This window comes from Plectropomus leopardus, chromosome 24, assembly GCF_026936395.1.
Source record: "Plectropomus leopardus strain MGB_pleo_1.0 chromosome 24, ASM2693639v1, whole genome shotgun sequence".
Classification (NCBI taxonomy): Eukaryota; Metazoa; Chordata; class Actinopteri; order Perciformes; family Serranidae; genus Plectropomus; species Plectropomus leopardus.
In genome coordinates this window covers 10,373,300-10,387,595 of record NC_142199.1, presented here as the reverse complement: position 1 = coordinate 10,387,595, position 14,296 = coordinate 10,373,300, and the positions used below count along the sequence as shown (strand labels likewise).

General features: G+C 36.6%; 1 protein-coding gene across 1 annotated transcript; it reads left to right on the top strand.

The window, feature by feature from the left end:
* Window positions 1–9,608: 9,608 nt before the first annotated feature.
* On the top strand, window positions 9,609–13,895 carry LOC121962898 (uncharacterized). The gene is made up of 4 exons (XM_042513221.2): window positions 9,609–9,934; window positions 12,079–12,414; window positions 12,499–12,626; window positions 13,190–13,895. The coding sequence occupies exons 1-4, from the start codon at window positions 9,850–9,852 to the stop codon at window positions 13,301–13,303; spliced, it is 663 nt and encodes a 220-aa protein (XP_042369155.2). The 5' UTR covers window positions 9,609–9,849; the 3' UTR covers window positions 13,304–13,895.
* The last annotated feature ends 401 nt before the right edge of the window (window positions 13,896–14,296 follow it).

Sequence of the window (14,296 nt, the reverse complement as noted above, 5' to 3'; positions counted from 1 at the left end):
TGTGAAGCCTGAGAATTTATTACAAATATCCACTTGGAACTCAAAGATGAACTGTTTGGATTTTGGTGGTCAGAGGTCAAGGTCCCTGTGACCTTGTCTGTCTCAGTCTTGTGAAGGCAATATTTCAAGAACACAATTTATTTAAATTTGGGCGCAAATGTTAGAGAAGATTCAAGTATGAACTGATTGAATTTCTGACATTTTATATCCAACAGGTCAAAGGTCAGCTTCACTTTGACATCATTATGTTCAGCAAAAACTCTTTTCCGGCCATCAGTCAGAAGGGGAGCCATTTGGTTAGATACTAAATTGGTGACAATCATCCTGCGTGCCCAAAATCAAGAACACTAATATTTGGACATACAGTTGGGAAGATAATCAAGCTCCTTAGCTCAGTATGGTCTTTGTTCACCAGACCAAAGATTGGAAGTTCAAATCTTGGAAATTGTAAATCATTTACATTTTCTTGTTTATAAATGTATTTATTTATTCCCGCTTACACAAAACTTGTTGTCAGTCTGTATAAACGAATAGGTCAGAGGACTGATTTAAAGTTTTAAATACCAAAAGTTGTGAGATCAGCTCTAATGAAGGACAAATTATTTGGAAGGCTAAGGTTTAGGTTAAGGTTAAGGTTTGGCGTTCAGACCTTATGAATGATTTATCGTTTTCAGGTCTTATACCCACAACCAACACATCAAAATCTAACTCAAGCCACTTCTGCTGTGGTCAAAATAGCCCAGTGGGTTAACTTCTGGTTTCATGTATCTGAGAGTGTCAGGTTCAAGTCTTGTGTGGTGCACTTTATTTAGATTTCTTTATTTATGGTTTAATTCATTTACTTTTCCCTCTAAGTGTGTAGACATGTCTAAATGTTTGCATTACATGCAGGTGCCACTCTTACAACATTCACATTAACCCTCTTTAAATTTCTTACATCTAACACCACAAAAGAAGAAGTCAAACATTACAAAATAAAGAAAAGGGGGGAAAAAACAACATATAAACTGTGTCTGATTAGTTGGCTCAGTGGTAAAGCATTTGTCAAAAGACCAAAAAGTTGAGAGTTCAAACCTCACTTGTTACTCTGACTTTTATTCAAAGTCAACACCCAAATAAAGAAGCCAAATATGTAAAATTAACTATTAACTTGTGGCTAACTGGCTGGTTCAGAGTGATAGAGCTCTAATCTAAAAAACACAGACTTGACACTTCAAACCTCACAAGCTACATTCATTTTCTCCTAAAATCAACACCCAAATCAGCCAGTCAAACATACAAACAGACCATTGCAAAGTGTGTTGGTTCAATTAGTACAGAGTGGTAAACTGCTGCTCACAGACCCACACGGTTGGAGGTTCAAATCTTATGAGTTACGCTTCATTTTCAGGTCCAAAACTCACAACCAACAAGTCAAATACCACTAACCAACACCTCTGAGCAGCATCTGCGTTGGTGGCGCAGTGGGGCTTTTTCGTGACACAAAGGCGCCTGTGTCGGGTTCAAGACTCACTTCGCACTGGTGTTGGTGCACCCATCCCTAACTAAATTAGAAATATATACCTTAAGTATATATACAAAATAGGCAATAAACATAGGAACTAAAAATAGGCCAAATAATAAATAAACAAAAAACTACAGATAGCCCAAATAATGAATTAACAAAATAACTAAACATAAATCAAATAATGACTAAGTAACCTAAGTAAAAGTAAGTCAACAAAATACAAAAGTAGATACTTAGAATTAGTAGGGATGGTGCTTTTTTATTGATATTGAGACTCCTGAATGATCCGAGTCCTTATCGATAACACTGTCTGTACTTTGGTATTATTTGGTGGAAAGACCAGGCGACAATATGTTTTGAACAGAACTGGTTTTACTGTCACTTTCAGTCATATTTCAGTCATTAGGAAATGAATTATTGCGTTTTAATTTGAAGAAGACTAATATATAGACATACAGTTCAGAAACTGAACAAGCTCCTTAGCTCAGTATGGTAAGTCTGTGTTCACCAGACCAAAGATCAGAAGTTCAAATCTCAGGAGTGGCAACTATTTTAGATTTGCCTGTTTATATTATTCAAAACTTCTACAAAACTAGTTGTAAGTTTGTATAAATATATAACTCAGAGGATTGATTTAAAGTTTTAAATAACAAAGGTTGTGAGATCAACCCTAATGAAGGTAATATTATTTGGGAGGCTCACACCCAAAATCAAGAAGACTAATATCTGGATAAACAGTTTTACAATTTGTCAAGCTGGTTAGATCAGTGTGGCAGGTGTTTGACCAACAGATCAGGGCTCAGAAATTCAATTATTATTAACCCTTACATTTAAATGTAGTTGTTTATGGATGTTTCTATTTAGTCAGCTATAGATGAATGCAGTGATGTGTGTCCAAATCACTGCTCAAACATGGCTAAACAGTACAAAGAGCAAAGTGAAGCTTTTTAAGCCTGAAGGTTTGGCGTTCAGACCTTATGAATGATTTATCATTTTCAGGTCTTATACCCACAGCCAACACATCAAAATCTAACTCAAATCACTTCTGCTGTGGTCAAAATAGCCCAGTGGGTTAACTTCCAGTTTTATGTATCTGAGGGTGTCAGGTTCAAGTCTTGTGTGGTGCACTTTATTTAGATTTCTTTATTTATGGTTTAATTCATTTACTTATTCCTCTAAGTGTGTAGACATGTCTAAATGTTTGCATTACATGCAGGTGCCACTCTTACAACATTCACATTTAGGCCAAAAACTACTACAAAGTCATTGAGTTCAAACTTCTGCCTCTCAACCATCAGCTGAATATGTAGCTCAGAGGACTACAAGAAGACTTTGAAGACTGAAGATTGAAAGTTCAAATCTTGCAGAGGACAGATCATTTTCAGGTCCAACACCCAAAACAAGCAAACCAAAATCACTGAGCTGAACCACTTACAGCCCAGATCAAATAAGTCAGTGGGTTAACTTCTGGTTTCATGTACCTGAGAGTGTCAGGTTCAAGTCTTGTGTGGTGCACTTTATTTAGATTTCTTTATTTATGGTTTAATTCATTTACTTATTCCTCTAAGTGTGTAGACATGTCTAAATGTTTGCATTACATGCAGGTGCCACTCTTACAACATTCACATTAACCCTCTTTAAATTTCTTACATCTAACACCACAAAAGAAGAAGTCAAACATTACAAAATAAAGAAAAGGGGGGAAAAACAACATATAAACTGTGTCTGATTAGTTGGCTCAGTGGTAAAGCATTTGTCAAAAGACCAAAAAGTTGAGAGTTCAAACCTCACTTGTTACTCTGACTTTTATTCAAAGTCAACACCCAAATAAAGAAGCCAAATATGTAAAATTAACTATTAACTTGTGGCTAACTGGCTGGTTCAGAGTGATAGAGCTCTAATCTAAAAAACACAGACTTGACACTTCAAACCTCACAAGCTACATTCATTTTCTCCTAAAATCAACACCCAAATCAGCCAGTCAAACATGCAAACAGACCATTGCAAAGTGTGTTGGTTCAATTAATACAGAGTGGTGAACTGCTGCTCACAGACCCACACGGTTGGAGGTTCAAATCTTATGAGTTACGCTTCATTTTCAGGTCCAAAACTCACAACCAACAAGTCAAATACCACAAACCAACACCTCTGAGCAGCATCTGCGTTGGTGGCGCAGTGGGGCTTTTTCGTGACACAAAGGCGCCTGTGTCGGGTTCAAGACTCACTTCGCACTGGTGTTGGTGCACCCATCCCTAACTAAATTAGAAATATATACCATAAGTATATATACAAAATAGGCAATAAACATAGGAACTAAAAATAGGCCAAATAATAAATAAACAAAAAACTACAGATAGCCCAAATAATGAATTAACAAAATAACTAAACATAAATCAAATAATGACTAAGTAACCTAAGTAAAAGTAAGTCAACAAAATACAAAAGTAGATACTTAGAATTAGTAGGGATGGTGCTTTTTTATTGATATTGAGACTCCTGAATGATCCGAGTCCTTATCGATAACACTGTCTGTACTTTGGTATTATTTGGTGGAAAGACCAGGCGACAATATGTTTTGAACAGAACTGGTTTTACTGTCACTTTCAGTCATATTTCAGTCATTAGGAAATGAATTATTGCGTTTTAATTTGAAGAAGACTAATATATAGACATACAGTTCAGAAACTGAACAAGCTCCTTAGCTCAGTATGGTAAGTCTTTGTTCACCAGAGCAAAGATCAGAAGTTCAAATCTCAGGAGTGGCAACTATTTTAGATTTACCTGTTTATATTATTCAAAACTTCTACAAAACTAGTTGTAAGTCTGTATAAATATATAACTCAGAGGATTGATTTAAAGTTTTAAATAACAAAGGTTGTGAGATCAACCCTAATGAAGGTAATATTATTTGGGAGGCTCACACCCAAAATCAAGAAGACTAATATCTGGATAAACAGTTTTACAATTTGTCAAGCTGGTTAGAGCAGTGTGGCAGGTGTTTGACCAACAGACCAGGGCTCAGAAATTCAATTATTATTAACCCTTACATTTAAATGTAGTTGTTTATGGATGTTTCTATTTAGTCAGCTATAGATGAATGCAGTGATGTGTGTCCAAATCACTGCTCAAACATGGCTAAACAGTGCAAAGAGCAAAGTGAAGCTTTTTAAGCCTGAAGGTTTGGCGTTCAGACCTTATGAATGATTTATCATTTTCAGGGCTTATACCCACAGCCAACACATCAAAATCTAACTCAAACCACTTCTGCTGTGGTCAAAATAGCCCAGTGGGTTAACTTCTGGTTTCATGTATCTGAGAGTGTCAGGTTCAAGTCTTGTGTGGTGCACTTTATTTAGATTTCTTTATTTATGGTTTAATTCATTTACTTATTCCTCTAAGTGTGTAGACATGTCTAAATGTTTGCATTACATGCAGGTGCCACTCTTACAACATTCACATTTAGGCCAAAAACTACTACAAAGTCATTGAGTTCAAACTTCTGCCTCACAATAGCTGAATATGTAGCTCAGAGGACTACAAGAAGACTTTGAAGACTGAAGATTGAAGGTTCAAATCTTGCAGAGGACAGATCATTTTCAGGTCCAACACCCAAAACAAGCAAACCAAAATCACTGAGCTGAACCACTTACAGCCCAGATCAAATAAGTCAGTGGGTTAACTTCTGGTTTCATGTACCTGAGAGTGTCAGGTTCAAGTCTTGTGTGGTGCACTTTATTTAGATTTCTTTATTTATGGTTTAATTCATTTACTTATTCCTCTAAGTGTGTTGACATGTCTAAATGTTTGCATTACATGCAGGTGCCACTCTTACAACATTCACATTAACCCTCTTTAAATTTCTTACATCTAACACCACAAATGAAGAAGTCAAACATTACAAAATAAAGAAAAGGGAAAAAAACAACACACAAACTGTGTTTGAGTTGTTGGCTCAGTGGTAAAGCATTTGTCATAAGACTTGAAGGTTGAGAGTTCAAATCTCACTTGTTACACTGACTTTTATTATTCAAAGTCAACACCCAAATGAAGAAGCCAAATACATAAAATAAATTACTAAGTTGTGGCTAACTGGCTGGTTCAGAGCGATAAAGCTCTAATATAAAAAATGCAGGCTACACTTCAAACCCCACAAGTTACATTCATTTTCTCCTAAAATCAACACCTAAATCAGCCAGTCAAATATGCAAACAGACCATTGCAAAGTGTGTTGCACAGTTGTATGAGAGCACCTGAATGGTCATTTAGCAAGACATAGTACCTGCAGCACCAGTAGGCATACTCATCCCCCTCTAGCGGCAAACACTGTTTTTTGACAGAATTTGTGAGTTTAAGTTATCTGACACCTAGAACTTTAGCTTCAGAGTTAAACACAACAAAGCAGATAATATTGATAAAACATATCTTACCTCAGAGCTTCAGATGTTCCGTCTGAATGACGTTCCTCCTCTTCCCAGGTGTCACCCATTGAGGCTACGTGTCTACAAGAGTGTGACAAATAAAAGCACCTGTTTTAACATGCAACACAACTGACAGTTGAAGTAAAAAACAGACAACAGTAATGTTTAAATGTTTACAGAGTTATAATCACAGTTGGCATAAATAATGGAAAGTGAAGAAATGCATCACGTTCAGAAGACAGAGACAAACAGAATTTAGACAAACCTGAAGACTTGTCCATAGTTCCTGCAGACAGTTCACACACCAATCGAGCTTGAACCATCTACATGATGAAACAGACAAGTTATTATAATTTTAAGTTGGTTGAATTTATAGACAAATCATGTTACAGACATTCAAACCAACCTCGGTACATGAAATAAAACAAGTGAATAAATGATCTTTCAAATTGCAATAAAAAGACATATTTTATTGTGCCAAAATGGTCATAATACAGTATACCAAAACATGCAACAAAAAGTCATAATGTCGAAAAGGTCATTCAGTCTGCAGAAAAAGAGATCATAGTATAATATGCAAAAAAAGGCAACAAAAAACTCAACAACAAAAAAATCATAGTATGAAAAAAGACCATAAAAAGTCATAGTATAATCTGTTAAAAAAAAAAAACTAGTAGAGAATGCCAATAAAAGAAGTGAAAACATCATGGTATAGCATGTCATAGAGAAATCATAGTATACAAAAAAAGCCACAAAATGTCAGAGTATACTGCACAAAAAATGTCACTGCATATTGTGCCAAAATATGTCACAGTACAGTGTACTAAAAATTAGTTAGGATGCAAAAACAACACCATAAAAACTCATAATATATTGTGCAAAAAAGTCATATGACAGTATGCCAAAACATGCAAAAATGTTTTAGTGTGCAAAACATACAAAAACATTACAATATAGCATGCCAAAAACAATTCATAGGTAAGTACATAAAAAAGTCGTGTAAAAAAATGCATTGAACTTGCAAAATAATGTCTTAACACAGATTGTAATGCAAAAACATTTTGTTCAATGTGCCAAAAATGTAAAAACGTCACAGTAAACGCCACAGTAAAGTGTGTTTTTTATTTTTTATTTGCTTACAGTTTCAAAACCAATTAAAATTTCTTAATGCTGCTTTCAGAAAAAGACCTGAACATTTCCTCCACTGCTGTTTTTTGGTGATTTTATAGGCGGAAATAACATATTTGCATTTCTCATAAAACATAACAGAACATAGATGAAAAATGTCTGTTTTTCAACATGCCGCCAAATGAAATGAATTTAAGTGATAAAAACTTACTCTTTCCAACAACTTTTCTCTGCTTTGCTCTGCTCCGTTGACCAGATGTGTTAGCTTAGCTTAGTTTAGCTTAGCTTAGCTTAGCTTAGCTTAGCTCGAGCTTTTGACACCACCACTCTGTAAACGTCTAATAACTTAAACGGTGACAAGCTAGAGGCTAGCCAAGCTTGTAAAAATGTTAACAAAACATCTTCTTTTTCTCCATCTTCTTCTTCTTCTTCTTCTTTCAATTATTCTTCTTCTTTGGTTGACGCTATATTTGATTGTCTGGAGGGAGGTGGGCGGGATTTCCGCCGCACGTCATCCAATGCGCACAGCGGAATAAACCAAACACAGCTGCATGTAGTTTCTGGCATTTTTTTTTAGTTTATACCTCTCATACTGTCTACTGTACATAATGTCTGTGTCTTTACACACAGTTTATGATCTGTCTGCATTATTCCCGTTCAGAAGTGTGACTCTGCAGAATTAAATTATTTTCTTAAAGAAGTGGAAAAAGAGTTTATTACTCACAGTGTGGAGGTGCATTACAGTGACAAAGGTGGAGAAATTAACAGTAAACTATGGATTTCTTGCTAGCTAACGTTAGATATAAGTCAGGAAACGTCACGTTTGCAACAGTGTTGCAGGTTAACTTTAGGTTATTTGAATGCACCCCCTTTCAGAAATGTAATAGTTACTCATAACTGCCTCTTTATGCAAAGTGGAATGTGCCAACCCCCGTGTTTAATTGACTCCTTCTCGAAAGGTGTAGTCAGAAGTATTCCTTATATAATCTATTTTTGTGCAAATTTTGATGTGTCAACCCCCGTATTTGATTGGCTCATCCTCGGAAAGCGTAGTCAGCCACACTTATGTATATGTCTCGCTTTATGCAAATTGAAATGAGTCAACCCCAGTGTTTGATTGACTCCTTCTCGAAAGGTGTAGTCAGAAGTATTCCTTATATAAGTCTCTATTTACGTAAATTTTGATGTGCCAACCCCCGTATTTGATTGGCTCATCCTCGGAAACCGTAGTCAGCAATACGTATATTTATGTGTCTCTTTATGCAAATTAGAATGAGCAAACCCCCGAGTTTGATTGGCTGACTGTAGGAGAAGCCAATCAAACACGGGGATTGGCACATTTTAATTTGCATAAATAGAGAGATATAAGTTGATATGGCTATATTCGTCTTTCAAAGATGAGCCAATCAAACACGGGGGATGGTATATTAAATTAGCATAAAGAGACAGTTATACCCTAGTATGGCAAACCACGGTCGATATTCACTCAGATAATCTAGCTTGTAAATTACAATTTGAGGTAGCTTTACTTGGGTTATTCCATCGGACTACTTTATTACAGTGGGAAATATTGTACTTTCTACTACAATACATTTATTTGACATTAATGTAGTCACTTTTCACGGAGATTTAACTCGGCATGTATCAAAAACAAAACAGACAAAACGTCTTCTTCCTCCGCTTTGGTAGTCTTCCTCCTCTGTTGGGTGTTCGGCATCCACATGTGTTGTATTACCGCCACCTACTGGTCTGTTTCAGTTTCGCAGTGCAAAATATCAACAGTGATCACCCCAAATGATCCCATTGTCCTTTCTACAAGCCAAACTGCTTTGTCTGAGTTGGTGCAAATGAACAGTTGTTTTCAATTCTTTTAAAAACATGGCTAAAAATGCACTGAGCAACTTGATCATTAATGTTCCACAAATTACAAGAAATTAGTAGATTTAGATGATATTTTTAAATTATGCAACAATATTTTAAATAGTATAATTTTAAGCACTTTTGATTGCTAGGGAAAACTATATTTAACGCTAACAATGATGACATCATTTTTTTAAATTGTGTTACAGAATTATTAAATTTTCTGGGTCATTTCCTTGTTTGTTTGTTTTAATGTATTTTTCTCCTAATTGTTTGCCAATTTTCAGTTAATTTTCTAGTTGTTTTTTTAACTGATTTAAATTTTTAAAAAATAATAAATTTAGGGGAAAATGTCTGGGGGAAAAAAGCAAAAACTAGAGAAAATAATATTTATTTCTAATGATAATTATGTTACAGAATTATAATCATTTTAATGTACTTTTTTCCAGGTTATTAGTTTGTTTGTGTCTGCCGCATGTTTCTCTAATTTAGCCACACACATTTATGCATTAACAAGTAATTACTTCACTTGAAAGGTGCAAAGCTGTCCTGAAACAACCTTTGAGTTTAAACAAACACGACCATAAATGAATAAAACTGTATCAAAGGTAACAAACTCTGGGAGTGAGTGGAAACTTCAGAAGAGGAGGCGTTTTTTTCTGCCACAGGATGTTTTCCCTCATGACAGGATGTGTGAGGTTCAGTCTCTGCAGCACCGTGGGAGTGTTTCAATCAAGAGGCACAATGAGGAGATGATGCATTACAGACGGAGGAGCGCACGCGTGCATGGAACCGGGGTTGATGATATCGGATTTATCTGCAGCACACGGTTAATGCAGTTTGCTGGAGGAGCTTGAAGTTTTAGGTGATGAGGGAAAGCCACAGGGGCATCATTCTGCTGGAGGCAAGTTCACACTCTCGGAGCAGAAGTTCAAGATGACAGTAGTTTGCTGGGTGTTCATGATCCTCCTGAGCTGCATGTTTTCCCATGCTAACAATTCTCCAAGCATCATCTGCAGAGGTAAGACGTGCACTTTATTTAATTCTAGCTTTTAGTAATTCACATACTCATCATTCAGGTAGTCGAAAAAAACTAGTCATTTGCAAGAAATAACTATTATAAGTGATTTCAAAATGCATCACAGTGCATGTGTGATTACAGTGTTTGGTTTCATCTGTGGGCACTGTCAGCACCCTCCGTAGCAGGTGCATGGAAACTTGAGCTGTAAGAGATATGATTGTTAAATTGCAGCAGTGGGTAAGTATTGTAACCACAGGTGTGGACCCAAGACTTGACTTGAAATTTGGATTTTCTTCAGATGCGAGTCACAAATTTGATTAGTTTACACTCCATTTGCCAAAATATGAAAGACTTGCAACTTGATTTGATGTCACCAATGGCACCAATGGCTGGTGACTTGATGCTTTTTTTTCCTTCAAGCCAATTTGGGAAGGAAAAGACAGGCTTTTTTTTTTTTTTTTGTAAATGTAATAAATCATTACTCTGAAGAGCACATTATGACTTGTTAAGGACTCGAAACTCAATGTTTAGGATTAGGGACTTGTGACTTGTTAGTCTTACTTGTTCTAGTTTATTTTTAGGGCTTTTCCCTTTTTCACAGGGTAGTTGGAGACTGACAGAAAAAAGGGTGAGACAATGGGGGTGACATGCAGCAAAGGGCCACAGGTCAGAATCAAACCTGGGTTTGATCAGCCGATATGGGGCACATGTCTACCGGGTGAGCTATAGGCTGCCCTGAATTGCCCTCTTCACTCGGGACTTAAGTGCAAAGACTTGAGACTCATGAAAACAATGACCCACCTCAGATTTGTAACTACTCTCTAGTTAAGTTTAGATGGAAAAAGTAAAATTAGATCAAATGTTTGTGGCAATTACAAGCTCACAAATTCTATTCTATTTAATGACTTTTAAGGCCTAACATTAGCACAATTGAATCGACAAGACATTTTTTAGACTTTTTAAGGTCCTGCAGACGCCCTGGCTGATCAGTACCTCAGATGACCTTTATAGTAATATCCTCAACCTGAGGACTTTCGTTGTTTAGACAGGGCATATTCATTTCAGCACTAATCTATGTAACAAATACTACGTTACATAAACCACCTCCACCTTGTGAGTGGCGTAACTGAGTCAGTGAGCGGCTGACTCAAGTATGCCACTCGTTTAGCAAATATCTGTTTTTCATGTGAAATGTGAGTTAAAACGGATAAATGTGCTGCTATTGAACAAATTCCGTGTGGGGGTGGAGTTGCTGTGAAATAGCAAGTTTCAAAGCCTCAATTAAAGTTAGGGGGAATAAATGCAAATAAATCAATGTTTGCAGGAGTTGTGGCCATGAGAAGCCATTTCCTCTTCAGAGGTGTCTGGTTACAGATGCAGGCATCCTGACAATAGCGGGCTACTGAAGGTCTCAGCTTAGCACACTTTTTTTTTCTATTTCCTCACTTCCAGAGACCAGACATCTGACATAACGCTCTGTGTGTGTGTGTGTTTGTGTGTGTGTGTGTGTGTGTGTGTGTGTGTGTAAGCAGTGCTGCATCTAGCTCATTCAGAGACTTACAGCTTTGAATAATGGCCAGAAAGGTGCTTTTGCAGAATAAACATTTGTGTGAAATGTTGTCATAATTAGCGAGTAATGGCAAAAAAAAAACATGTTTTGTAAGGTCACAGTGACCTTGACCACCAAACTCTAATCAGTTCATGGTTGAGTCCACATGTCAAATTGGAAGACATTCCCTCAAGGTGTTCTTAAGATGTGTTCATGAGAATAAGACCAATGCAAAGTCACATTCACCTGACCTTTGTCCAACAAAATATAACACGTTTAAACCAAATTTAAAGAAATTCCCTCAAGCGTTCTTCTGTGAATGTACCCGAAAACGTATTGTCTCTTGTCCTGGCTATCACCGATGTGGAGGCATAATCAAATACTATAATATGTGCAAATTTGCAAATTTCGTTTTTTTGCAAAGCGCCCTGAGTGCCTTTTGCCATTTTATTTTCCATTAATTCTCCATATGCACACTCTTACGTTTTGTTTTTTTTTTTGTATGTCAAAAAATAGAAAAAAAAGATAAATGTAACAGACACCTATGACATGAAATCAGGATACAATTAAATAATTACCACTTTTTTCTCTCCAGAAAAGCTGAAAATTGTCCGTGTACCAGTTGGAGTTAACGTGCCTGTGCCCTGCCCAAAGCTGACCACCGAAGACGTGACGTTTAACCTTCTTAAGGATGAAGAGGTGTTTTACAACAGCACATGCATCCGTGAGAAAAATGCACAAAACTGTACGCCGTCATACACCAGAATGGGTGTGGAACTGCAAGAAAACACAGAGTATAATAACTCAGTCAGTTTCCTGCTCACTCGGGTGAATACAAGTAGCTATGGTATCTACAGATGTGACGGCATCATCATTTACCCTCCTCCCGTCAGAAAAGTACAGAATACCATGATACTGGTACTTGTAAAAGGTAAACCGAATAAACAGGCATATTTCTAATTTTGTGTGCATATAGTCCAGTGCACTGAATATTTCCTGAATATGTTTCTTCCAGGACAACAGTGTCCACAGCCTGTAATTGATGGAGATCAAAAAGATAGATTCCTCTGGTTTTGGATTCTGGGGATTGTGGTTCTTGGTGTCTACAGCCTGATTGTCAGCATCATTGCAGGCACTGTCTGGGTAAGATATCCCAACACATACAAACTAACACAAAAAGAGGAAAAAGTACTTTGGAACTTAGATATAGAAGCAAATATTTAAATGACAAAACAACAGACACAATTCTTTGACTCATAAGACTAACTCTATATAAAATATTCAACTTTTGGGGAGGAAACCTATTTTTCTTATAACCAAAAGAAGCATTGTAGAATTTAAATTTATGTGGAAATTTAATGTATTTTACCCAGTTTGTTGAGATTTAGAAAGCTCTCGCCTGAAACACCACCCGATATAGGTCTAACTCATTCAGCGTCTTTACTTTATTTTTCATGTTTTTTATTCTTTTTATTCTAAGACATCCCTCTTTACCACCAATATGTCCAAAACTGTTAAGAGCTTTCTTCCTCACCTTTGTCTGTGAGTTTCACATCTGGGCCTTCCTTCCACTATATTATTAATGCTTGTTGATTAATTGGCCCCTGGCCTCCTGTCATTTTACAAAAGTGGCCCTTAGCACAAAGTACGTCCTGCCATACATAATACATTAAACATTGGACATGCTGTCTTTTGGTGTCTTACAGGTCAAGTGGCGGAGGTCGGACTCCCAGAGTGACTATATGAACACCAAACCCAAAGCAGCGAGGGACCGCAGGAAGAAAAGAGGGGTTCAAATTCCCATACCACGACATTTCTGATCAGCTGTGCATCATTGTCAGTTAGACATCAACCCTTTGAAATATGAGCAAATGAGCTTGATTTCATTTAAAAACATGGAAAAAGGCAATGAGCAACGTAATAAGAAAAGACATTAGTAAAAAGTTATAAGAATATCCTGAAAATTTTTTTAAAAAAAAAACCACATGAACAAACTATTATTATTACTACTACTACCACTACTACTATTATTTCTGTGATAAATTTAAATATATAATTATAATAATTAGAACTATAGTTTTTATGGTTATTTTCCCCTTTTTTTCTTTTTAACTTTCACCTTTTACAAATTGCATTTCTCCCCCATGTTTTTGATAGAAATTAAAACAATTTGATCTTGTTTCAGAGGTTTCAATGCTTGTGAAAGGCATCTGAACGCTGCACAAGAAAACTGATGTTGACCCAAGTTTCAAAGGATTAACACAGGGCTGTCCTGTAGTAGCTCGCCCCCAACAGAACATTATTGTTTTTTGTTCGTTTTGTCGTCAGTTCTAGTTGTTTTGTGTCAACGCAGCAAAAGTAGCACTTCCTTTTTGAGTTGTGGTTGTAAAAATAAAAAAATAACGTACCTAACTTCCTGTTTCATTCAGTCTTACACATGTATCTGTAGTTGGAACACCACTCTGTGGTCGAAACACGGTGGTGTCTGAACGAGGGGATTTAACCACATTCAGAGGATACACTCAGTCAGCAAACCTGTGTGGCAATATGTGAATCATGAGCGATCATAAGTTCCAAAAATGAGAAAAGCCGTTAGAGGCGTCTACAAACTGTAAATATAACTGTGATTAACATCACGCGCCTTTTTCCAGCCTGCGCGCTCTTATTTCAAAGAAATCACAAACATCAGATGGTATTTTCGGAGAGTTAACATCACTGAGGTTGATGAGAAGCAGATACACAACAAGGAGACGCAAACACTTCAAACAATAACAATGTGCAGCGTTTCCTGTTTCCCTCCCTCTACCGTTTTT